Raw genomic sequence first — 25,039 nt, forward strand, 5'->3', positions numbered from 1 at the left:
TATATTTAAGAAGGGACAGTACATACTAATGAACATTGGAAAATGTAAGTATGTGAGAGTTAGCCAAAGGCTAATTTACATCCCTTGTCCCTTGGTAGATAACAATTTTAAAGTAAAACAGAAACAGAATCATCAATAACAGCATCATCACAAATAGTCCAAACCTAGAAATAATACAAATAGTTCCCTAAATATTGCACTTTTCTTTATAATTGCACATTGCCCTAAATATTGCACTTTTCTTATATTGCCTGTTTCCACTTGGGAGGTGATTGCACATTCCTCAGGTGGTTAAGTACAATAAAAAACACAAACATATGCATAACATTAAAATGAATAAATAAAATAACATGAGCATCAGTTTCTGCCATTGTGGTCATTTACGAAAAGCCAAGTCCTCAGGTTAAAGAGTGAGTGCATATTTGATTGTTTTTTAGCCATTCCTTTAGATGAATTTTAAAAGTGTGGAAAGTGGTGCATTCTCGAATAGTTATGGGTAGACTATTCCAAGTAATGCAACCTTTGACGGATAACACAGTTTGACTAAATGCTGTGCGTCTTCTAGGCACCCCACAATCCCCTCTGGAGGCCGCTCTTGTTCTGGTACCATGAGTGACCCTCTTAATAAAATCTCCTAGAGGAGGGGGTGCTAGTCCGTTTAGTGTTTTAAAAACACTGCAGTATTAAATAAAGCTGTATTTCGAATATATGTAGGTTTTTTGGGTCATGAAATTTAGTGTCAAATCACTGTCTGACAAGGCAGCAAGGAAATGAGTCATTACTTAATTCTTGTTCAGGCTTACCAGCAGTTCTGGGTCTGATTGACAGATTGTGTGATAGGGTGTAATCTGTGGTTGATCTCTGGATGAAGCTCAGTGACTCTACAGCTGCCTCAACCACTGAGTCATCCTGTCGCCTTCTCATTGACCCTAAAACAAGCGCCGCCACCACATGCTGGGCAGACCATCTTGCTCTCAGCATCACACCCGAAGGTGATGTGGCTCCTCGGGCCGTACAAATGAGAGTCTTCATGTGAATGCATCTTTCATCTGCCGCTTACTAGAGCAGCGGCGGCAGCTGTGATTTGGATCTCTAATCATTGCCTCACTTCACATCCTACTGCACCGTAAAATTCTCCATATCATTTCCCCGTAATCACTCTAAAATAACCCTCGCACGCACACACCACAGCAATCCTAAACCTGAAAAACCTAAAATGTGCAATATGCCTCACTTTAAGGCCCTGCTCCTAAACAGGAGCATTACTGACTAGTCAACTAGCTATTGAGTTACTAGTAGCGCTGCTGTTTTTAGTTAGCAACTATCCAACGCTTGCAAGGAGGTCAATTGAATGAACACGGATCCTGTTGGTTTCCAAATGGAGAGGAGCTGTGAGGAGAGAGGCTGGAGTGTAGTAGAAGCAGGTGGAGAGTGAAGACAATTAATTTTCTTCACTTTTCCAACACAATCAAACTTCAGCGGCTGATTGAGACAGCTGAAGCGAAGGCGGACGGGAACGGTTGCTTGTGACAATCCCAGCATTGTGCAGGGGAGCCTCACAGAGCTGGAGGTTTGAGAACGACACACTCTCCTCAGCCCATGAAGTGATGCTTGATTGGTTGGGCTGTTGAACATGAGAGGGGCTTGGACTTTATAGTTTTTATAGTTTTTTAATTTTATCTTGTTTTGAGTTTTAGTAAGTTTTGATTGTTCATTAATATCTTGTATTTTCTTTGTATGGTTTATTATTTAGTTAGTTTTTGTCTTCATTACAGGTTTTTTTTTCAGTTTCGGTCAAAAGTTAGCAGAAGCTCTAAAAGTACTGACTTGATTAAAAAATTTCATGTGAAAGATGTTTACATATAGTATAGAGAATAATAGTTGAATTTATAAAAATGATTCTTTTCAAAAGTTTACACATGCTTGATTGTTAATACTGTGTTGTTACCTGAATGATCCACAGCTGTGTTTTTTTTTTTGTTGTTGTGATAGTTGTTCATGAGTCCCTTGTTTGTCTTGAACAGTTAAACTGCCCGCTGTTCTTCAGAAATCCTTCAGGTCCCACAAATGTTTTTTTTTTTCTAGCATTTTTGTGTATTTGAACCTTTTCCAACAATGACTGTATGATTTTGAGATCCATCTTTTCACACTGAGAACAACTGAGGGATTCATATGCAACAATTACAGAAGGTTCAAAAAACTTTTGGGCAGAAAACTTTTGAACAGAATGAAGATTTTCTTATTACATAATCATATTTTTTCATTTAGTACTGCCCTTCAGAAGCTACTTATGTGTTTCCCAGAAGAAAAAATAAGTTAAATGTACCCTGATCTTCAAATTCCAAAAGTTTTTACCCCCGACTTTTAATGCATTGTGTTTCCTTCTGAAGCATCAGTGAGCGTTTGAACCTTCTGCAATAGTATCATGAGTCCCTCAGTTGTCTTCAGTGTGAAAAGATGGATTTCAAAAGCATACAGTCATTGTTGGAAAGGGTTCAAACACACAAAAATGCTGAAAAACCAAAGAATTTGTGGGACCTGAAGGATTTTTCTGAAGAACAGCAGGCAGTTTAACTGTTCAGGACAAACAATGGACTAATGAACAACTATCACTAAAAACAGCTGTGGATCATTCAGGTAACAACACAGTATTAAGAATCAAGTGTATGTAAACTTTTGAACAGGGTCATTTTTATAAATTCAACTATTATTCGCTCTCCCCCACAACACCCATTTTTATTTGATAAATATTTTTCACTGCTAGTTTCTAGTCCTTGTAATAGCTTTCGTTAATAATAATAACACTGGCCTCCACACTCATAATCTATAGCAGACATGGGGAATGGGAGGACTAGGAAGGTAAAAAGCATTATCCACATTTCCACAACTGAAGAGGGATATAAAGTGGGTTGAGTGTTGAAGGACACGGCTACAGCGGGAAGGAGATTGGCTGATCAGCTGCCTCTCAACACACTCACACATGTATGAAGCGCATCAAATATCACACTCTCTACACCTGCATCCCTGAGAGAAACACAATTTGCACGCTGACCTGCGAACTTGATGTGGAACTTATTCTCAGGTTTGAGGATCTGCACGTAGAGAGGGCAGTTTGGGGCAAAGTCCTTCACAGCCCAAGCCCTAAGAATGGTCTGATGGTCCTGTGACAATGAAAAGAGAAAGAGAAGCACATGACCAGAAGTATACCATTAGTCATAGCGTCTGCTCTTATGTACCAGCCATTAGCCTCTTTACAGGGAAATTAACATCTAAAGTGCCTGACAACTAGGTGAATCTCATTAAAACATGTAGGGGTCACATTTCACCAAAAAATCTGGAAATTATATTGAGCACAAATAAATTAAAGCCTATTTTTAAGACCATTAAGGTATTTTCCACCCCATTTTAAACATATTCTCTAAAACTTATTTTACAATGTTAATTTTTGTAAATAATTAAATCAGAATAACCACTATTTATAATTTAAATGAGGAAGTGCGTCATTTCATGACGAAATATTTAGCAATTTAATATATCTATTTTATGCTTTTTTGTATTAAAGTAATTAATGAGAGAAGTGAATTAATGCTGCAATGCAAATTATGCCTTCTTTTCTTAGTTTTAAATTTATTTAAAGTTCATTCCATTTGATTTGGCTTTGAAATATGACCCTGATGTTTTCCTGACAGGATTCTTGACAGGCATCCAACTACCTTCTCAAACATCACTTATAACTGCCTTCAGGATAAATCATTTCACGTTGAACTGTCAAACTGCAAGATCAGTAGGGAGAATGTCAAAGAGTGAAAGAGAAACAGGCTAATACTGGAGATGTTTGAAATTGCTTCCTATTTTACGGATAGAAATGAGAGGGTTGAAAAGCAGAATGGAAAAAAGGTGAGAAAATTGAGCTGGTGGGGAACGTACAGCAGCAAAGCGGTCCACTTCAAACCGGTTGCTTAGGATAAAACAGGCCTCGGCATCATCCATTCTGTAGCCAATCACAACGAAAAGAGGCCAGAGAAACAGGGCCAGGTTCCATAACAGGGGAAAAAAGGGGGAAAAAGACAAGACGACAGTGAACAGCAGAGTAAAACAAGATGCAATTGAGTTTCAAAAAGTGTTCATCTGACATTTGTGGCATGGTATGAATGACTTCAAAACATAACTTCAACTCAACCCTCAGAAAAAAATTAAGCACACTTCTTTTTCTCTTCAGGTGGCTAGCATTGTTTATATATTTACTCAGCAGGTCTTACTTTGCCCTCATTAGGTCCTGGTCTTTGAGAGCAGATCCCTGCAGGTAGATGACCCTCTGAGCCCATAGCGGGATATGCAGTACCCTCCGCACCTGGACATCCATCTCAGCGGGACATAAGATGACCACATAGTAGTCCTGGACATGATGAGCTCAAGTTAGTGGAAAATGGGGTCAGACAAACACTGCAAGCTAATGAAACCCGGATCATTTGCACATAAATAGCTTGGTGAAATTAAATTTATGTTCTGTTAATCCTAGTACAAGAACCTTAGTACAAGTACAAGGATTAATCAGTGCACAGCAGGCTGTCTGAGCTCAAATTAGCATGAACGCACACACATTTACACACATGTGCGAGTGTACATACTCACACGCGTACCTACCTGTAGTCTGGGGTGCGCAAAGAACTCGTTGAGAAAGTCCATGAGGAGGTCTATCTTGAGACAGCTGACACACAACACCACGTGCTTCTCGGTCTGGGCGCGATAGCGGCTGTAGTTCCCTCCAGACTTCTGTCGCTCCATCCACAAGAAAGCCAACTGCTCAAACTATGGGAAATCCAAGTGAACAAAGCTTCAGAAACACAAGGCATCAGACTTTTCATGGCTTCAGTTGGGTTGTCAGAACCTGAGATAACTATCTGTGAAATTAGGTTCTTTATGCAAACTAAAAGGTAGTATGAACTCTACAAGACCAAGTTCTCAACTCTGGCCCTTGAGGTCCACGTTCCTGCAGAGTTTAGCTCCAACCTTGCTCAAACTCACCTGCCTGTAACTTTCTAGTTATCCAGAAGACCTTGATTAGCTTGTTCAGGTGTGTTTTATTAGGGTAGGAGCTGAACTTTGCAGGAAAATAGACCTTGAGGGCCAGAGTTGAGAACCCCTGCCATTGATGCTCAATCGTATCGAAATCTTAGAAATTTGAAGGCCGAGGCAACACCTTGAACTCTTTGTCATGCTCCTCAAACCATTCCTGAACAGTTTTGCTTTGTTATTCTGCTGAATGAGGCCAATACCATCAGGAAACACCATTGCTTTGAAGGGGTGAAAGTGGTCTGCAAGCATCTTTGGGTAGGTGGTACATAACATTCACAAGAATGCCAGGACTCAAGGTTTCCCAGCAGAACATTGTACATGGAAGGGATAGGCAAAGTTGGTTCTGAGGAGTTTAGCTCCAATCCTAATCAAACATACCTGAACAAGCTAATCAAGGTGTTCAGGATCACTAAGGCTACGGCCAGGTGAGTTTTTTTTTTTTTTCAGGGTTGGAGCTAAACTCGGTGGGACATCGGAACTCCAGGACAAACATTGCCTATCCCTGGGCCAGAGCAAAAAAATGTCTGCGTCAGCCTGCGTTATGCCATTGCAAAATGTATGTTCTGACACTTTTATATCATGGCCAGCATTGGGTTATTCAATAAATTAAGCCTCAGTAGCTTTTCTGTGCTTGGACCAGATGGGTTGGCCTTCACTCCCCACATGCATCTAAGAGTCTTGGCATGCCCCTCACCCTGACACCGGTTCACTGGTTCTTCTTCCTGGCACCACTTTTGGTAGGTACAAACCAGTGCATACTGGAACACCCTACAAGAGTTTCTTTTAGATCTTTACACTTACCTATTTTCCTGCTTCAAACATGTGATTCAAGAACTGATTGTTCACTTCCTGTTTACTATATATCCCCCCTTTTGATAGGTTTCATTGTAACGACAGAATCAATGTTACTGATTTCACCTGTCAGGGGTTTTAATGTTGTGGCTGATAGGTGTATGTTTATAATGTTTGTCTCCCCACATTTACAAACAATTAGGGGCCAAGCACCAAAGTGCTTAGGCACCTATTGCATGCGTTGGCGCTCTTATTATTCTGTTTCTTATTTTTTCTCCGCTCGAGTCTATGCAGCCTATAGAAACCTATGCAGGAAATTTGTCTTAACACATGTCTTAACACCACTTGTCCAACGTTTCACTCGTGTTTATGCTAATAACTTATGAACCGTAAGGTCTAGAAGGATTTTTTCTCCCTCTGAATCCTTGGTCAAATGAACATCAAAATTTAAAATGTAGTATTTTTACATAAGTAGTTTATATAAAATAAGTTTATATATTTTGCTATCTTTTATGGTAAAAAAAAAAATACTTTTTCAAACTTGTCCTAAACGGTTTATCTGATTTTTACCAAATTTGGCTCAGAGCAACTTCAGACCATGCTGGCAAAAAGTTGTAGAATTCAAGTTGATTATTAAAACTGTTTGTGAATAACATGTAAACGAATTTGATGAAAAGCATGCAAAAATGGATGTGAGGCTATATCTCCGCAACGGTTTGGTGTATTGACACCAAACTTGGTGTGTGTTATAACAATAATAACCAGAGGCTACCTGCACAGTTTTGGCGCAGCACCAACTAGTGGTCAGGAGATATGATAATTGGTTTTGCAAAGTATCACAAAACGTGTCTATTTAGATTCGTATGCCGAGTCGAACCATACTCAGATTTCCCAAGTCAGCCGTTTTGCGCGTTGGCCATTTTGAATTTTAGAAAATGCTAATAAAACACTATTGTGATTGGCCACAGCCATATCACCCTGTAGCCCAAGACTGGTTGCTCACTGAAGCTAAGCAGGGTTGAGCCTGGTCAGTACCTGGATGGGAGACCTCCTGGGAAAACTAGGTTGCTGTTGGAAGAGGTGTTAGTGAGGCCAGCAGGGGGTGCTCACCCTGTGGTCTATGTGGGTCCTAATGCCCCAGTATAGTGACGGGGACACTATACTGTAAAAAGCACCGTCTTTCGGATGAGACGTTAAACCGAGGTCCTGACTCTCTGTGGTCACAAAAAATCCCATGGCACTTCTCGTAAAGAGTAGGGGTGTAACCCCGGTGTCCTGGCCAAATTCCCTCCACTGGTCCTAGTCAATCATGGCCTCCTAATAATCCCCTTTCATTGAATTGGCTATATCACTCTCTCCTCTCCACCTGTAGCTGGTGTGTGGTGAGCGCACTGGCGCCATTGTACTGTGGCTGCCGTCGCATCATCCAAGTGGATGCCGCATACTGGTGGTGGTTGAGGAGAGATCCCCCATATGACTGTAAAGTGCTTTGGGTGTACGGCAATACACAATTAAAGCGCTATATAAATGCATCATTCATTCATTCACTACATTTTACTAATGCACTGACGTATCTTTATGAAACTTGGTATGTGTCTTCGGCACCATACTCTGATGGTACTCAAAACGTTCTGAGACAGCGCCACCTTGTGGTCAAAAGTTATGATGAAATTTCCAAAAATGCTAATTACATTTGATTAAATTGGCCTACTGTAATAAAACTGGTCTCAACATATTCTTTAGTTTATGCCGAGAACATGGATTCCAATTTTGCCATAGTCAGCCGAACTTTGTGTTTTAAACACCAAACTTTGTGTCATTGTCACCTCACACAAAACACTGATTTGATAACAGTGCCACCTAATGGTCAAAAGTGATAAACCAATAAATCATATAATTGGTGGTTGTATTTATGATTTTTCAGGCATTTTGACTAAACTCATCTTAAAATGGTTTTAATTACTCACTGCTCATACTCATTACATACAATTAACTCCTCATTTTGTCTCTGTTGTGGTTGGCCCCGTAATTGCTGCTTGCAGCTATATTTTGTACTTACACTTTTACCTCGTTGATATTTTACTAGAGTATCTGTACTTTTACTCAAGTACTTGATTTGTGTACTTCATCCACTACTGGTGTGTAGACATCGGTGGTGATGTGGATCATGTTGGATGTCTTGTGGATTGTGTGGGTGATATTGGCAGTGAGGGTTCTTTTATGTGTTTCTGTGCAAAAGCGCTCAGACGCATGTTTAATAGGGGGCGTAAATGTCTGACAGAGGCGCTTTGCTCCCGGTATTGAGTACATAAAGGGATTCTCAGCTAAGATTTGAGGTGTTTTATTGCGAGTCGTGGGTACTGTCTGCTGTTGAGTGGCTTTCAGGCAAAGGGTATTTGGGAATTGAGATTTGGCACTGTTTAATTGCAACAGAAAAGCTTCAAAATAAAAAAAAACTCATTGCAATGTGTGCACAGGGAGCGATGGGATACGGCGGCTGCTGTCAGTCTGTGTGGTGAGATGGCTCTCTGCGGGCCATGAGCCAGACTGGAGATTTCCCCTGTCAGGCCAGAAACAAACACAGGCTCGGCCGTAGTGCTCGCGCACCAGCTGCGTGTGGGGGGCAGCAGTAAATGTCAGCTGGTATTTGTGGATGAAAAGAGTAGGAGGGCCTCGCTGGAGCCACTGCCATTTCCTGTGTGACGGAAACATACCAGCCTCCCAAAGAGGAAGCTGGCAGGGAAGCCCTCACATCACACATGAAAGACAAGCTCGCTCTCATCTCATTCTCTCCTCAGCCCCACGGGAGGCTCGCACTCGTGAGCGGGTGTGTGCGAGATTTGTTTGGGTGAGTGTGTGTCAGTAATACAAGCTATATGTTGAAGTGGGATGTGAATTGTGTATCATTAAAATGCTGTGTACATAGAAGCGCGTCTCCGTGTACGCCTGTGAGCTTGTGTGTGTCAGACTGTAAAAATCACCAGCTGTGACGCATCTCATGGGGCCTTAAACACAAAAGTGATTCGGCTCAGTGCTTTTGTCATCATAACCACATAACATTTGCATAAAATGTCTGACAGCTGAAATTATGTGAAGTTGTGTGAAAGAACAATGCAGAACTACTGTTGAGGAAACTGAGTGAAGTCAAGATAAAATACTTCCTTTCATTCAGTAGGACCTCTGTAAATGTTTCAGAGCAATTCACAAAATCATCAACAGTTTCAAAGCTCTTCATGAGAACTTGCCAAAAGCTTGATGTGAATATCAAGCGAGATGGATTTTTTGTATTAAGATGACTTAAGGTTTGTGTCACTTGTTTATGAATTTACAGTTTGATTTAAATTACTGAATTATGTATAGCAGATCTATACAGGTGGAGCTGGGGAAGGTGAAGTTTAAAACTTAAAAACATATATTGCAATGTCTTTTTGATTACTTTTTTTTTTTTTTTTTTCTCCAGTGAACCTGGTGTGCTTCAGACTTAAAAAGCTGGTTTTGGACCAATCAAAAATACAACCAAAATTAAATGAATTAAAAATGGCTCAAACATTTGAGATATAGGGGCAATAGCATCTTGATGAGTTTTTGTTTTTAATATTTACACCATTTCACAAGTAATAGTGTTTTTACCAAATATGATTGCAAATCTGATAATGATTTTATACAACAGTTGAATAAAAAAGTTAAATAACAACTTAGATTTTTTTAAAAATAACGTCAAATTACCTGTTTTTGCTCTATTTCATCAAAAACACTAGTTTCAAACAAAGCATATCCGTCATAACTGAATTAATCTGTGTTTGTAAAGAATCGGTTGAGTCAATGATTCAATGACTCATTCATAAATAGAGTCATTAAGCCTTTTTTGGCTGCCTACTGCCTGTTTAGTTAAAATTTTATATTTAGAACATCAATCTCATAAGATTATTTATGCAATTATAAATGCAGTGTAAATGTATTTATGCCATTTCTGGCATATTAATTAACTCTGGCTAAACTAAACAGTAAATACAGTGCAATGATGGATTTTGCTAATGTTGAATTTATTTAATTAGCAACAGCCCTATAGTGTATTATTACTCTAATTTAATGTATTGACTAAATGTAAGAATCTGACAAAAATATGATGCATTTATGCATTAATTAATTAATTATGCATTACCTCTGCCCCTATGAAGTAAAAAAAATGCATCTGGAAATGTAAAAGTTCATTTCTAGCACTGACAGTGACATAAAAGGAAGAGAGGAAAAGTGACTTTCTGTACTGTTTACTCCAGTATTTATTCAGTATTATCCAGTTGCTCCTTTTATCAACACTGGTTGACTAAAAATATCTTTCGTGTTTCTTGTTTAGGGCTGCAAGATACCAAAATATTGCTATGATTATTACTGCCTGGCAGCCATCATAGTTTATCGTACACACAGAGAATGATAATTTACAGGATTCAGCAATGCATTACATGTGGATGTCAAAACTGTGCATATGACATGCTTACATGTGTGCACATATGTACAGTAAACTTGCTAATATTCAGACAAAGAGGAGGCAGCATGTGTGAAAGTCCAATAAACAAGTCAATAATTAGTAACTTTTACACACAACATTCAGCAAAAACACAGTGGTTGTGTGCTGCTGTTCCTGAATGAATCAGTGTTTTTCAACAAATTGGTTAAGTGAGTAATTCAATGACTAACTCTTGTTTCATTCCCAAGTTATTTAGTGACATATATGTATATATATAATGAAAAAGAGGAAGAGGAGGAGTTGTAATTGTTTGAGTGTGTTTTTTATTTACCTGTATTGGTAGAACTATAAGAGCCACACAGATCATGATAACCACCAGCAGCTGAGAGGGCCATATTTGAGGTGTAACATCACCAAATCCCACCGTTGAGAAGGTGACAACACAGAAATACAGTGAGTCAAAGAGTGTCAGGTTGTTCCCTGCTCGTTCCAAGTGCTGAATACCACAAATACTGGAAAAGAGAGAGAAAAGGTACTGAGAACAGCACAAATACAGCTTTAAAGGCATAGTTCACCCAAAAACGAAAGGTTATGTTGTTCCAAACCTGTATGATGTTTTAAAAGCTTTTTAGAGCCTTAAAAACTTCTATTTGTGTCCTAAAAAACAAAAATAACAGCATATGGGTTTGGACACAACGGTGAGTAAATAATCTCTGAATAAAGGCTTTTAAGGAGGACAGGTTTGCAGGGATTTGCATGTGTATGGAAAGCCAGAGAGTTTATATCATCAGTGGATGGTTTGGAGCAAACTGTGATAAACACGAGCCAAAACACATTAACTGTGTGGTGAGCCACGCGCAGGACGACATGTGCAAACCCTGTTTGTGTGTCCGTGTGTAGGTTGTCTTTCAGTACAGCCAGTGTGTGTGTATTTGCTTGGCGTTGAAAGGCCGGTTGAGTCAACATGCAGCTGTCAGTGGTGAAAAGGTCATTCATTTCTCCCCCTTCTGTTTTACAAACCACCCTGCACATTCAGCACCTCCCTGCTATTTACCTCACGGAACAAGAGAACACACACAACATGGTGTTTAATTAATCAGCACTTTAGGAAACATCATCCTGTCAACTACTGACCATTCACACAGACAGCAGCAACTATCGCTCTAGTTCCCAGTCTGCAATGCACAACACAAAAGGGATGTAGTGGTATTATCAGTATCATAGTATCGCAATATTATCGTAGTCACATGACGATATGAAACAATATAGGTCCTCTGACCTACAAAAAGTGTAGATTTTTAAAAGATTCTAACATAAAAGTCTTTAAAGTTGTGTTTTGGGCCATTATGTTTTGCACAGTATCTGACAAACAAACTAAAACTAGTGATCCAGTGTTTTCTGCGCCTCAGAACGGCTCAGTTCACATGCAGTGAACTCAACACAACTCATGGCCACCAGTTATATTTTATTTTCGTGGCAGATGATTACAGCATTTTACTAGATTTGTAATGAGATGCACTTTTGTAAGCCCTGTAAGGGGGGGGGGGGGGGGGGATCTCATTATCAAATTATGTTGGCCACAATTATTGGCACCCAATTACTGCAACGTCCTCTGAGTTTTCTCAAACAATGTCTTATAAGTTTGGAGTACACCTGACAAGAGATCAGAGACTATTTCTTCATACAGACTCTCTACAGATCCTTCAGATTTTCTGATCTTCTCTTTAGTTCACCCATGGCAGAAGCTTAATTTTGTGCAAAAAAGTGACTGATTTTGGATCACTGTTCTGATGGAAGATCCAACCACGGTCCAATATAAGATTTCTAAGAGAGGAAGTCAGGTTTAGATCTTTTATCTGTTGTTATTTGACAGCATCCATGATGCCATGTATCTGAACAAGATGTCCAAACCTCCGGCAGAAAAACAGGTCCACAACATTAAAGACTTAGCAGTATATTTAACAGTAGGCATGGGGTACTTTATCCCTGTCTGCACCACAGCTATCTGGTGGGTTTGCTGCCGAAAAGCTAGTTTTCAGTTTCATCTGATCATAAAAGCCATTCCTTTTTGAAGTTCGTGACTAAATATATTTGGAATTTGTTTTTGGATAAGCGAGGAAATTTGGCCACAATTTCATGCTACTAATCACCCTGGTGTGCTAAAAAAAAGCAAAATTTATATTTTATTCATAGGAATTTCTAGGGGTGCCAATAATTTAGCATTTTGCATTTTGCATTGGAGAAAAACATTTATTTCATAATGTGAGTTTGCCCCACTTTCATTGTTTTAATTAAAAAAAAAGGTTAGAATTTTGTAAAATTTTTGAATGAAAGATCAAAAAGATAAACTACTGTATGCAGGATGATTTTTTACAGCCGCCTTTGCTCATATTTACCAAGGGTGCCAATATTAGTGGAGCACACTGTATATATATATATATATTAGGGCTGTCAATCGATTAAAATTTTTAATCGCGATTAATCGCATGGTTGTCTTGAGTTAACTCGCGATTAATCGCACATTTTTATCTGTTCTAAATGTACCTTAAATTAACACTTTTTAAAGTTTTTAATACTCTAATCAACATTGGCATGGATGCTGTAAGCAAATATGTGTTTATTATCAGTGAAACCATACTTGACTAGACTAACTTGTTTCAAATGTCATAGATGTTTTTCAAATAACTTGTTCATGTCTATTAGACACATGAAAAAAAGAACATAGAAACACCAGGTTCCCATTACTTCTCTTTCTTTGCACTGAGCAATTTACTTACACAAGCCTGTTTACATTATTTGCAGGACAGGGCAGCTCACTTCTTCTGAACAAGCAAAATCTACATTTATTATTACATTTGTTTGCCTCTCGGTGCCCACATACTGTCATTTGATGCAGCCAAGTTCTCAACAAAACTGTTTCCATTGTTTTGATGTAATATTTCTGTTATCAGACAACCAAAGTAATATGAAATAATAACTGAAAAAAATCCTGAATTATGATCATGATTCAATCACTGAAAAGAATCACTTACCGGCATCTGGACATAAGTCACTATTCCCTGCATTGTTATCGTTGTTTTTAACTTCCTGTTTGAATGCCTTCAGGATCTTTTGACTTTTTAGGAGTTTAGCCATTTACAGTTATGTGATCCCAAAAACCTGCTTCTTTTATGTTTTAATGTATTGTTTTGGTTATAATGTACTGATTGGAGAGCCTGGTCTCATGCAAATGCGCACTAGCACGACTTTCTGTTTCTATTTGGCGTGCTATTAACAAGCTGAAATTAACTTTGGCGTGCATATGATATGCAATTATGCATGTGTTTGACGTGCATTTAATACGCCGTTTTCGCGTGCATACTCGTATGTGGCTTTACGCATCAACCCCACAGCAACAATCCTAACGTAGCCCGACTCCGCTTGCATTCATTAAATATGGCAGAAGTGCCGGTGTACGCAAAAGGATAAAATACAGAAGTACCTGCGTACCGGCCCACTTCAAGCACTGGAATGAACATAACATCTGTTTTAACCGAAAGCGCTGCTCCACTGCCGCTCGCTGAACAGAGCAGACGCAGATATGAAGAGAGGGAGGTGCGCGCGCATTCATTGGGAGACCTCACGCACGTTCAGCAAAACCGAAGAGCCTCAGAAACTATATTGGGTTTGTCCAATTATGTTTATGTATTGTTGCTAGACACTTTTCGCTAGGTTGGCAGCACTGCATCCATTTCTTTAACTATGGGCTAGGTAGTGGGTCAAACAGAAATGCGCGCTGCGTTAATCGCGCGTTAATAAAATTAGTGCCGTTAAAATGAATTTGCGTTAACGCGCGATTAACGCGTTAATTTTGACAGCCCTAATATATATATATATATATATATATATATAATCACTGTTTTTGTTTTTCTCTCACCAGGTAAAGATGAGGCAGAGCAGGGTGCTGATGAGGATGAGCACCTGGTTGAACATGGCCGAGTGCGTTCGCTGAATCGCTCTGTGCAGGTCATTCTGAAAAAAACATGAAGGAGGAGAGAAACAGAAAGATAAAAGAAGGCAGAGATGAGAGACCGTGAGATGTTCAAAAACACAGTTCCATTGTGCTTGTACTTATGATAAAAAAATCCAAAAACAATCATCAAGAGCTCTGGCAAATTCGATAAGCGGCAAGCTTTCAGCGGCAGAGGACAGATACAATCGGTAAAATAAGGCATGAGGAGGAAGTGAGATAGAGATGGAGAGGAAAAGAAGAGCTTTGTGATGAAAGTGGATACACACTGACACAATTGCTCTGGAAGAAAGGACAGAAGATAGGCTTCATTTCTTACAATCATGTTCTCAAGAGCATGTTTGGCCAGCCAGCAGTTCAGGAAAACAGGAATGAACAAGTTTCTGAGGGAGGGCAAAATCACCTGATTGGAAAGAAAAAAACTTAATTTACTTCAAATCAAAGAGTTTTGTGATACAGCTGTAACACACAGTAGAGTTCTAGCACTGCAATTCAGGAACACTGCTGTGCTGATGATGAATCTTCAACATCATGGCAGAAAATATACATATTATAGTTATTTCTAAGCATATGTAAATTATGAAACACAACGCTTTCTATTGCACTGTTCTTGCTAAGTGCAAGCAACAATAAACATACAACACAAGATTGACTATTCAAACAGGAATCGTCAATCTGAATCATAAACTGCATTAGTCATACAACTCACTTTATCACTGATTCTGCTTGGATTGCTAGTACTAATAATAGAAACAAAATTAGAATAGAATTATTACTAAATTATATTCATCATATACAAATTATATTCTGTGTAAAAACATTAAAAATTGTTTTACAGAAACAGAAACAATATCATTTTTGATCTATAGGATCGATTTTGGAGGTGGAGTGGTCCATGAGGTCCATGAAAATCTCATTGGCTTGTTGTACTCACAGTGATCACAAAAGGAACCGCGCTGATCATCTCCAGAACGAACGGAATGCGCAACACTTGCTCCCAAACGTTGCCCTGGAAACAAGGACACTCTTATCAGGGTAAAGAAACACTATATACGTGTGACCTCTTGGATTAAAGGAGTAGTTCACTTTCAGAACAACAATTTACAGATAATTTACTCACCCCCTTGTCATCCAAGATGTTTATGTCTTTTTTTCTTCAGTCTGGAAATTTCTCCATATAATGGACTTAAATGGTGCCCCGATTTTTGAATCTTCAAAATGCCATTTAAATGCAGTTTAAATGCAGCTTCAAATGGCTTTAAACGATCCCAGCCGATGAAGAAGGGTCTTGTCTACCGAAATGTTTGGTCATTTTCTTAGAAAAATATATTTTTACATACCTTTTAAGCACTGAAACTCGTCGAAATATATTTTTCTAAGAAAATGACCAAACATTTCGGTAGACAAGACCCTTCTTCGTCGGCTGGGATTGTTTACAGCCATTTGAAGCTGCATTTAAACGGCATTTTGAAGATTAAAAAATCGGGGCACCATTTAAGTCCATTATATGGAGAAATTTCCAGAAATATTTATCTCAAAAAACATAATTTCTTGACGACTGAAGAAAAAAAGATAAATAAATATCTTGGATGACAGGGGGGTGAGTAAATTATCTGTAAATTGTTGTTCTGAAAGTGGACTGCTCCTTCAAAGGATAAACCACTGCTTTGATTGGGTTTGATCCATTGAAAAACAGCAGGGTTAAAGGTCACTCTCCTCGCCCCCCTCAGAAATATGTTTCATTTATCGCTTGCAGTTGAGCCTGTGGCTGAATTAAGGTGTTAATCGCCTGCCATATTTTACAAGCTGGATGTATGTTCAGGTCTCACCCATGTGGGTCCTGCGTGGGTGAAGAGGCCTAGATGATTTGCCAAGAAATCAATGCAATACAAAGAGCGAAAGAGATGTGCTGATGCAGGTTTTGCTCATCACATGGGGATCAACGAGATGTAGGAGACTCTAAGAAATCCCTTCACTATCGGCGTCTGGAGGACAAACATGCCTTCTGATTTCTCTACCCACTTAGTCCCTTCAAAACAGCTCAACGCACATGATTGATTGTCACCGGCGAACTCTTCCTCTATCAATCGCTCTTTATCACTGTTGGAAAAAACAGGTCAAAACAGGTCAAAACAGGTTAAGCTTGTTTTTGTAGCTTGCTTGCTGGTCCTCTAAGATGGTCTAAGACCCACTTGACAAAGCTGATAAACCAGTTTGGACCAGCTTTGAACATCTAGAATCCACATGGAACCATCTGCCACCAGAAACTGGTTTTAGATGGATAGTCCAACAGGTTTCTACACCTTTACTAAATCTCATTTCATTTGAGCTTCTCAAATACACTCTGAGGACTGCAGATCTATTACATTCAGGGTGAAGGTACAATCTATAAAGTTGACTGGACATGATATTAAACATATCAGCTCTGCTCATGAATATTTATTACATGAGCTAACGTGAATTGATTTGCTGAAAGGTAAATGTTAGTAAATGAGTACTATAATAGCATTCATGCTCACACATTGGTTCAGTTTTATGTGTGGTGAGCTATTTTTTTAGCTGTCTATTTACGATAGGTGCAAATAGCCTGCCTTGATGGCAAAGGCTATTTACACTAGCTCCGCTCACCAATGTGTGCTTGGGCTAGAGTCTAGACAACATTACAAAAGACGTTTAAAGAGATAGTTCACCCAAAAATGAATATTTGATGTTTATCTGCTTACCCCCAGGGTATCCAAGATGTAGGTGACTTTGTTTCTTCAGTAGAACACAAAGATTTTTAACTCAAACCGTTGCAATCTGTCAGTCATATAATGGCAGTCAATGGGCACCAAATCTTTAAGAGTAAAAGAAACATACACAGACAAAACCGAATTAAACCCTGCGGCTCGTGACGATGCATTGAGGTCTTAAAACACAAAACGATCGGCCTGTGCAAAAAACTAAACAATATTTACATCATTCTTTACCTCTGATCCACCACAATATCCAACTGTCTTGAGCGCGTTCACAATAGAGGCGCATACATCGCTCATTGTTTACATAGTGCATATTGGCCTCTCAAAATGGTAATTACTTGTGCTTTTCCTGATTCTGGCAACCCATTTGCTTGTGCGAACTCATCTGGGAGTTGACTTTTCACCGACTACATTGCCAGAGCACATTGCGTACCTCTGTTGTGAACATGCTCAGGAGAGTAGAATGTTGTGGTGGATCAGAGGTTAATAATGATTTAAATACTGTTCAGTTTTTTGTACAGACCGGTCATTTTGTGTCTTAAAACCTCAATGCATCATCACGAGCCGCAGGTTTTAATTTGGTTTTGTGTATGTTTTTTTACTCTTAAAGATTTGGTGCCCATTGACTGCCATTATATGACTGACAGACTGTTTGTGTTCTACTGAAGAAACAAAGTCACCTACATCTTGGATGCCCTGGGGGTAAGCAGACAAACATCACATTTTAATTTTTGGGTGAACTATCCCTTTAAAGGTTGTATCAGCGATTTCTGGCCTGAAACATAAAGTGTCAAATTCAGCTGACCTTTCATCACGATCCGCTCGCTGCCTGCCCCATAAATTGTCTGTGAAAAAAACGCGTCTCTCTGGTCAGCCTAGGGTCCGAGATATGCAAAAAAAAAAAACAATCGGCACTACCAACCTTTCCACAGATAAACAAACAGTGTTCCAACCAATCAGCGTCAGGGGTTTGGTGTTGTGGACTTTCGCTCCGCCTCCCTCACATCCCTGCACCAGTAGGAAAGTCCACAACACCAAACCCCTGACGCTGATTGGTTGGAACACTGTTTGTTTATCTGTGGAAAGGTTGGTAGTGCCGATTGTTTTTTTGGCATATCTCGGACCCTAGGCTGACCAGAGAGACGCGTTTTTTTCACAGACAATTTATGGGGCAGGCAGCAAGCGGATCGTGAAGAAAGGTCAGCTGAAATTGACACTTTATGTTTTAGGCTAGAAATCGCTGATACAACCTTTAAGTGGCAAAGCCATGACGGTAGCTTTTTGACGTGATCGACCCAAGTTCAAATCCACCTTTTGTCAAACTCATTCTCCTCCCTTTTCATATCATGCATCACATTGGAAAGGCATTTATTTTCATTAAACAAAGAAAAAAATGAAAAGTAGAAAATAAAGTACCTCACGCAAGTTTAATGATTAGGGTTAGGGGTAGGCTGGGGGGCTTTATTGTCCTTATAAGGCAGAGTTCATTTAATCATTTTAATAAAAATTATCATTTACACTTAAAGGGGTCATATGATGGGGTTTCTTGTTTTACTTTGTATTTGGACCTTAAGATGGCTCATTCAAACACACCCCCATATGTCCACGTCACGGGGTGAGTAGATTTGCATAACACCGCTCATATGTATATGGAAACAAAGAAGGCGTAACTTTTACCGGCTGTAGTAGTGTTGCTGCCGCCACCATGTTGTGGAGAAGCAGTGTGTTTCATTGCGAAAGCGAAAGTACTTTGTTTAGCCTTCCAAATGAGGACACAACTAGAAATCAGTGGTTAAGTTATATTTACAACAGTGTTCTGGAACAGTAGAATGCAAATATTTGAGTGGGTGATGTGCATTTCACAGAGGACTGTTTCCTGAACCTGGAAGAGCAGCTTACAATGCCAGCTGTACACAAAGGGTTAAGGCTAAAGTAGGGCAATTCCAATGCTGCAAGGACAGTCTGCGCTTCTGATTGAAGGCCTATAAGTATGTTTTCATATTTAAAGAATTCAGTACTGACTATTCAAACGTGAGTTTTGAGCAGTGTAGTGTAGTGCTGGTTGTTTCTCGTTCTACTATCACAAATGCAGACATGGTGTTATGTTTATGTGGCGCTACGCAACACAACGTGTAAAAAGACAGTATGAGCCATTATAATCAGTAGTTATGTCCCTACTGGATGCAACAAATGCCTTGTTTATAATGGGTTGTATTGTTTCTGTCTCGTCGTGCAGAGAAACGGCTCGGTAAGGGCCGTGACCATTCCGTCACAAGCTTGGGGTATTCAGCCAATCACAATGCACCAGATAGCTGGCCAATCAGAGAACACCTCGGTTTCCATCAGCTATGAGTTTTGTAAAAATTTAAGCATTTTAGAAAGGCAGGGCAGAGAGGAGAAACAATAATGTACAGTATGTGGAAAATAATATGTATAAACACACTGCATTACAACCAACACACAAAATAATGCTCTCTTTAGCAACATCAATGACCTCTTTAACTGCAAGTGTCCAAATTAACATACATTCAGTGTATACTTAAAGTGGATAGTTATCCAAAAACTGAAAATTCTCTCATTAATTACTCACTCTCAAGTCATTCCAAACCCGTAAGACCTTCATTCATATTCAGAACACAAATTAAGATATTTTTTATTAAATCAGAGAGCTTTCTGACCCTGCATAGACAGCAGTGAAACTTTGGTGAAAAAGAAAATTAGGTGTATTCTTTTAAAGCAGACTGTAAGCAGACTACTTTTGTGTAGTTAGCATCTAGAAGTTGTAACTAACAAAGCCTGATTCTTCTTTGACGTTCATTCAAGCAGACAAGCTTTCTGACTAAATAAAATTCAGACATGGTTCTTAAAAGCTAAAATAGGCTTGCAACTACCATTGTAATGAATGCAAATGCTAACAGATACAGATAGCTCTCTGTAGGTGTTACAGACCTCTTTGAAGCCAAGAGGGTCTCATAGTGTACTATAGGGATAAAACCATGGGTACAAGTGTTGTTTGACTCACCTTGTAGCTAAGGTACACCAGCAACATGGTCTCTGAAAAACTGATGAATGCAACAAGCACCTGGAGAGAGGCGAAAATAGACAAACAGAGAGACAAAAAAGGAACAGAGATGAGAGAGAAGCAGAGGTTGTGTAGGAAGAAACAGCAGGGGCAGCGTGTTGTCTGAGAATAAATGGCCAAACTGAGGGTAACACAACAATGGCAGATGTGTCTGTGTGTGTCTTTCAACCACAGGCGCTTTTATGTACCATGGGTTGATTTTTATTAAAGCTAACAGGTTTTTGTTATATGAAGGTCACAAAGAAATTCCTGGAAAATGTCTCGAAAAGTTTCATTGTTTTTTTTCTGCTACTTTAAATGACAAATTGTATTTTTTTATTTTTTACAAACCTTTTACATTTTAAAAATGTGAACTCAGTCCAAATAATTTTGAACATAAATAAATAAATCAATAGATTGATTTCGACTGATTGCTTTAATATTAAATAAAGCAGAAAGTGTCTGAAAAGGGTTTATAAAATACCTTTTTAAAAGTGCCTGTAGAAGAAACACCTGTGTGTGTGTGTGAGTGTGTTTTAGTGAATGACAGAAAGGATTTTATTTGTTCTGACCTGAAGAGCCCAGAGCGGCAGAGGCCTGTTCACCCAAATAATGAGGGACCTGATGACAGGAAGCCATTATTATTATGACGAAATGAGATACAGAATGAAAAGAAAATTACAAATTAGAGACGTTCGGATCAAGAAGAGGGCTCATAATTGAACACATTTTTTTCTTCACACGTCAAACAAACACACCAATTCCAGAATCCAATCCATTAACAATGGCTGAGCAATAAACACATTCAAACCGTCATTTTTGTTACGAATGAAGAAATCAAACCTGTGTGGTGCGCATTCTGCATTAAAGTAATGAGGACAGTGGCATCGTGTCAGACACACACCATTAAGCGCTTACAGACTACTGCCAGAATTTTTGATGTTTAATAAATGGCAAAAACCCGAACCGTCTTGTTAAACATGTCACGGAGACGGTGCAGTGGCCTGAAGTCAATAAATCCATTCTACTGTTGGCATGAACAAAATAGCCTAACTGTAAACAACACCATACATTCCAGCAAAAAAAATAAACTGAATTATAGCCAGTTAGAACATGTTGGATGTTGAATATATTGTGCAATTATGAAGAGTGGGATTCTAGACCAATCAGATTTCATTGTGGGCGGGGCTACCCAGTACACAATTAACTGCATGTTATTTGCAGTTAAATGTATCATGGATTAAACTGTTATTGAATGCAATTACCTTGTGTTTTTGATCAAATAAAGTAACACTTAGGTACATGGTTAAAGTGTACTACTTTAATGTAATTTCTATTGAAACTTGTATCATGCGTTTAAATACATTGTAATTACACTGTAATTGCATTGTAATTGTAATACACTAATACAGGGGTTTTCAAACCTGTCCTGGAGCCTCCCCTGCCCTGCACATTTTGCTTGTCTCTCTCATCTAATACACCTGATTCAAATCATCAGCTCATTAGTAGAGACTGCAAGACCTGAATTGGGTGTGCCTAATAAGGGAGACATACAAAATGTGCAGGGCAGGGGAGGCTCCAGGACAGGTTTGAAAACCCCTGCACTAATACATTGTAATTCATCAGTAATTACAAATTTTAGTTTCAAATATTATTATTGAATAACACACTACAGTTAAAATAAAACTAATGTGCTTTAGTAAAGTGTACGTCTTTAAAGCATGAAAAAGGATTAATAAAACAATGATTTACAATGTACTTTAAAGTAAAAATTATACTGAAAATGCTCAAAAGGTGTTGTAAGCTAATTATATAAAACGCTAGTACAAAAACTTCCAACAAACAATTATAAAGTGACATTATTAATATTATATTAGACCTATTTTAAAAGGATTTAGCAACTTAAATGCAACTTTTAAGTACTCAAGTGCTGTTTATAATGGCCTTTGCAGAGTCTGAATTTAGCATGTTGCTAAGCTAATGACTTAAAACTCTAGTACAAACACTTACAACAAAAATATTAAGTGACATTATTTATATTATATTAGAGCTATTTTTAATTAATTTAGCAACTTAAATGCAACTTTTCAGTATTAAGTGCTGTTTATAATGACCTTTGCTGAGTCTTACTTTAGCATGCTGCTAAGCTAATGATTTAAAACTCTAGTACAAACACTTACAACACAAATATTAAGATACATTATTGATATTATATTAGAGCTGCTATTTTTAATTGATTTAGCAACTTAAATGCAACTTTTCAGTACTTAAGTGCTGTTTATAATGACCTTTGCAGAGTTTGACTTTAGCATGTTGCTAAGCTAATGATTTAAAACTCCAGTACACACACTTACAACACAAACATTTAGTGACATTATTTATATTATAATAGAGATATTTTTAATTGATTTAGGAACTTAAATGCAACTTTTCAGAACTTAAGTGCTGTTATAATGACCTTTGCTGAGTCTGACTTTAGCATGTTGCTAAGCTAATGACTTAAAACTCTAGTACAAACACTTACAACACAAATATTAGGTGACATTATTTTTTTATTACATAGAGCTATTTTTTTTATTGATTTAGCAACTTAAATGCAACTTTTCAGTACTTAAGTGCTGTTTATAAAGAACTTTGCCGAGTCTGACATTAGCATGTTGTTAAGCTAACAATTTAAAACTCTAGTACAAACATTTACATTACAAATATTAGGTGACATTATTTTTATATTACTTTACATAGAGCTTTTTTTGATTTAGCAACTTAAATGCAACTTTTCAGTACTTAAGTACTGTTTATAATGACTCTCGCTGAGTCTGATGTTAACATGTTGTTAAGTTATTAGGTAACATTATTGATATTATATTAGTTATTTTTAATTGATTTAGCTACTTAAATGCTACTTTTCAGTAAACTACTTAAGTGCTGTTTATAATGACTCTCACTGAGTCTGAATTATCCTGTTGCTAAGCTAATGACTTAAAACTGGAGTACAAAAACTTCCACAAATATTAGGTGACATTATTGCTATTATATTATATTAGAGCTATTTGATTTAGAAACTTAAATACAACTTTTCAGTACTTAAGTGCTGTTTATAATGACCTTTGTTGAGTCTGACTTTAGCATGTTGCTAAGCTAACGATTTAAAAAAATAGTACAAACACTCACAACACAAATGTTAGGTGACATTATTTTTATATTACTTTACATAGCGCTATTTTTTTATTGATTTAGCAACTTAAATTATACTTTTAAGTACTTAAGTATTGTTTATAATGACTTTCGGTGAGTCTGATGTTGTTAAGTTATTAGGTAACATTATTGATATTATATTAGTTATTTTTAATTGATTTAGCTACTTAAAAGCTACTTTTCAGTACTTAAGTGCTGTTTATAATGACTCTCACTGAGTCTGAATTAGCATGTTGCTAAGCTAATGACTTAAAACTCTAGTACAAAAACTTCCACAAATATTAGGTGACATTATTGATATTATATTAGACAGAGCTATTTTAATTGATTTAGCAACTTAAATGCAACTTTTCAGCACTTAAGTGCTGTTTATAATGACCTTTGCTGAGTTTGACTTTAGCATGTTGCTAAGCTAACGACTCTAGTACAAACACTTACAACACAAATAATGAGTAACATTATTTGTATATTACTTTACATAAAGCAATTTTTTAATTGATTTAGCTACTTAAAAGCTACTTTTCAGTACTTAAGTGCTGTTTATGACTCTCGCTGAGTCTGAATTAGCATGTTGCTAAGCTAACGATTTAAAACTTTAGTACAAACACTTACAACACAAATATTATGTGACATTTTTTATATTACTTTACATAGAGCTATTTTTATTGATTTAGCAACTTAAATGATACTTTTAAGTACTTAAGTACTGTTAATGAGTCTGATGTTAGCATGTTGTTAAGTTATTAGGTAGATTTAGCTACTTAAAAGCTACTTTTCAGTACTTAAGTGCTGTTTATAATGACTCTCACTGAGTCTGACATTAGCATGTTGCTAAGTTAACAACTTAAAACTAGTGCAAAAACTTCCAACACACAAATATTGGGTGAAATTATTGATATCATATTTAGCAACTTAAATTATACTTTTCAGTACTTAAAACAAGTGTTGAAAGTTTATAAATATTATATCTGCAAGTACAGTTTTATAAAAAGTTACTTCTAACATTTGAAGTACACTACACATTCACATTCAATACAATTAAGTGCACTTCTTTTCACAAGGTTTAGCTAAATGAGAAATATCAGAAGAGCTGAGTTACATAACGTCAACAAACATTTTAAAAAGACGAGATTCACAAACATCAGAAATTTGTATTGATGTTCATCAGATCTTTTCTAATAAAATGGCCGTATGTCCATGTTTCTGGCCCTAGTCCACCATCTTCATTCCTCATGCCAGAGTAAAGAGCCTGGATACTTACCAGTCAAAATGGCTTCTGTTGTGGGCAGAGGCATTCTGTCTGAGACAGCCAGGACTGCAGGGGAAGCAAACACACACAGATAGGAGTTTTTATGCATGGGCTATCCAAAGGCACTTCAATCTTCTCCAGATTTTCCTCCAGATCTCACTTTCCCTTGTTCCACCCACACTCTCTCCAACACCACATGAACTCTTCTCTGAACTGAAAATAGATCCCACGGTTTTCACTTTTGACCATCCATCTCCTTTCCTGTCGTCACTTGCATCTCTTTGGCGTGAGCTCCTCGATATGCTGTTTCTTCTGCTCTTTGGCAGAAAATACGTCTTTACTTTTCAAAAACGTAACAGACTCTGACCTGGCTCTCTATCACTTTGTCTATGCTTGTCTCCCTTCTTCACACTTCTAGTGAGAGTTGATGATTTCCAGTGACATTAGTGATAAC

General features: G+C 37.9%; 1 protein-coding gene across 1 annotated transcript in view; it reads right to left on the bottom strand.

Annotated features, from left to right (window-relative positions):
• The window catches only part of kcnt2b (potassium sodium-activated channel subfamily T member 2b), a 93,802-nt gene that overhangs the window by 19,418 nt on the left and 49,345 nt on the right, over positions 1-25,039 (bottom strand). The window contains exons 4-15 of the mRNA XM_073829212.1: positions 24,598-24,651; positions 20,714-20,762; positions 20,103-20,162; positions 15,277-15,351; positions 14,662-14,745; positions 14,250-14,344; positions 10,665-10,845; positions 4,645-4,809; positions 4,260-4,396; positions 3,928-3,991; positions 3,053-3,161; positions 804-1,001 (exon numbers count right to left, since the gene is read on the bottom strand). Of these exons, the coding sequence (XP_073685313.1) occupies positions 804-1,001; positions 3,053-3,161; positions 3,928-3,991; positions 4,260-4,396; positions 4,645-4,809; positions 10,665-10,845; positions 14,250-14,344; positions 14,662-14,745; positions 15,277-15,351; positions 20,103-20,162; positions 20,714-20,762; positions 24,598-24,651 (1,271 nt within the window). The remainder of the gene's footprint in view (positions 1-803; positions 1,002-3,052; positions 3,162-3,927; positions 3,992-4,259; positions 4,397-4,644; positions 4,810-10,664; positions 10,846-14,249; positions 14,345-14,661; positions 14,746-15,276; positions 15,352-20,102; positions 20,163-20,713; positions 20,763-24,597; positions 24,652-25,039) is intronic.

The sequence above is a fragment of the Garra rufa genome, chromosome 1 (assembly GCF_049309525.1).
Source record: "Garra rufa chromosome 1, GarRuf1.0, whole genome shotgun sequence".
Classification (NCBI taxonomy): Eukaryota; Metazoa; Chordata; class Actinopteri; order Cypriniformes; family Cyprinidae; genus Garra; species Garra rufa.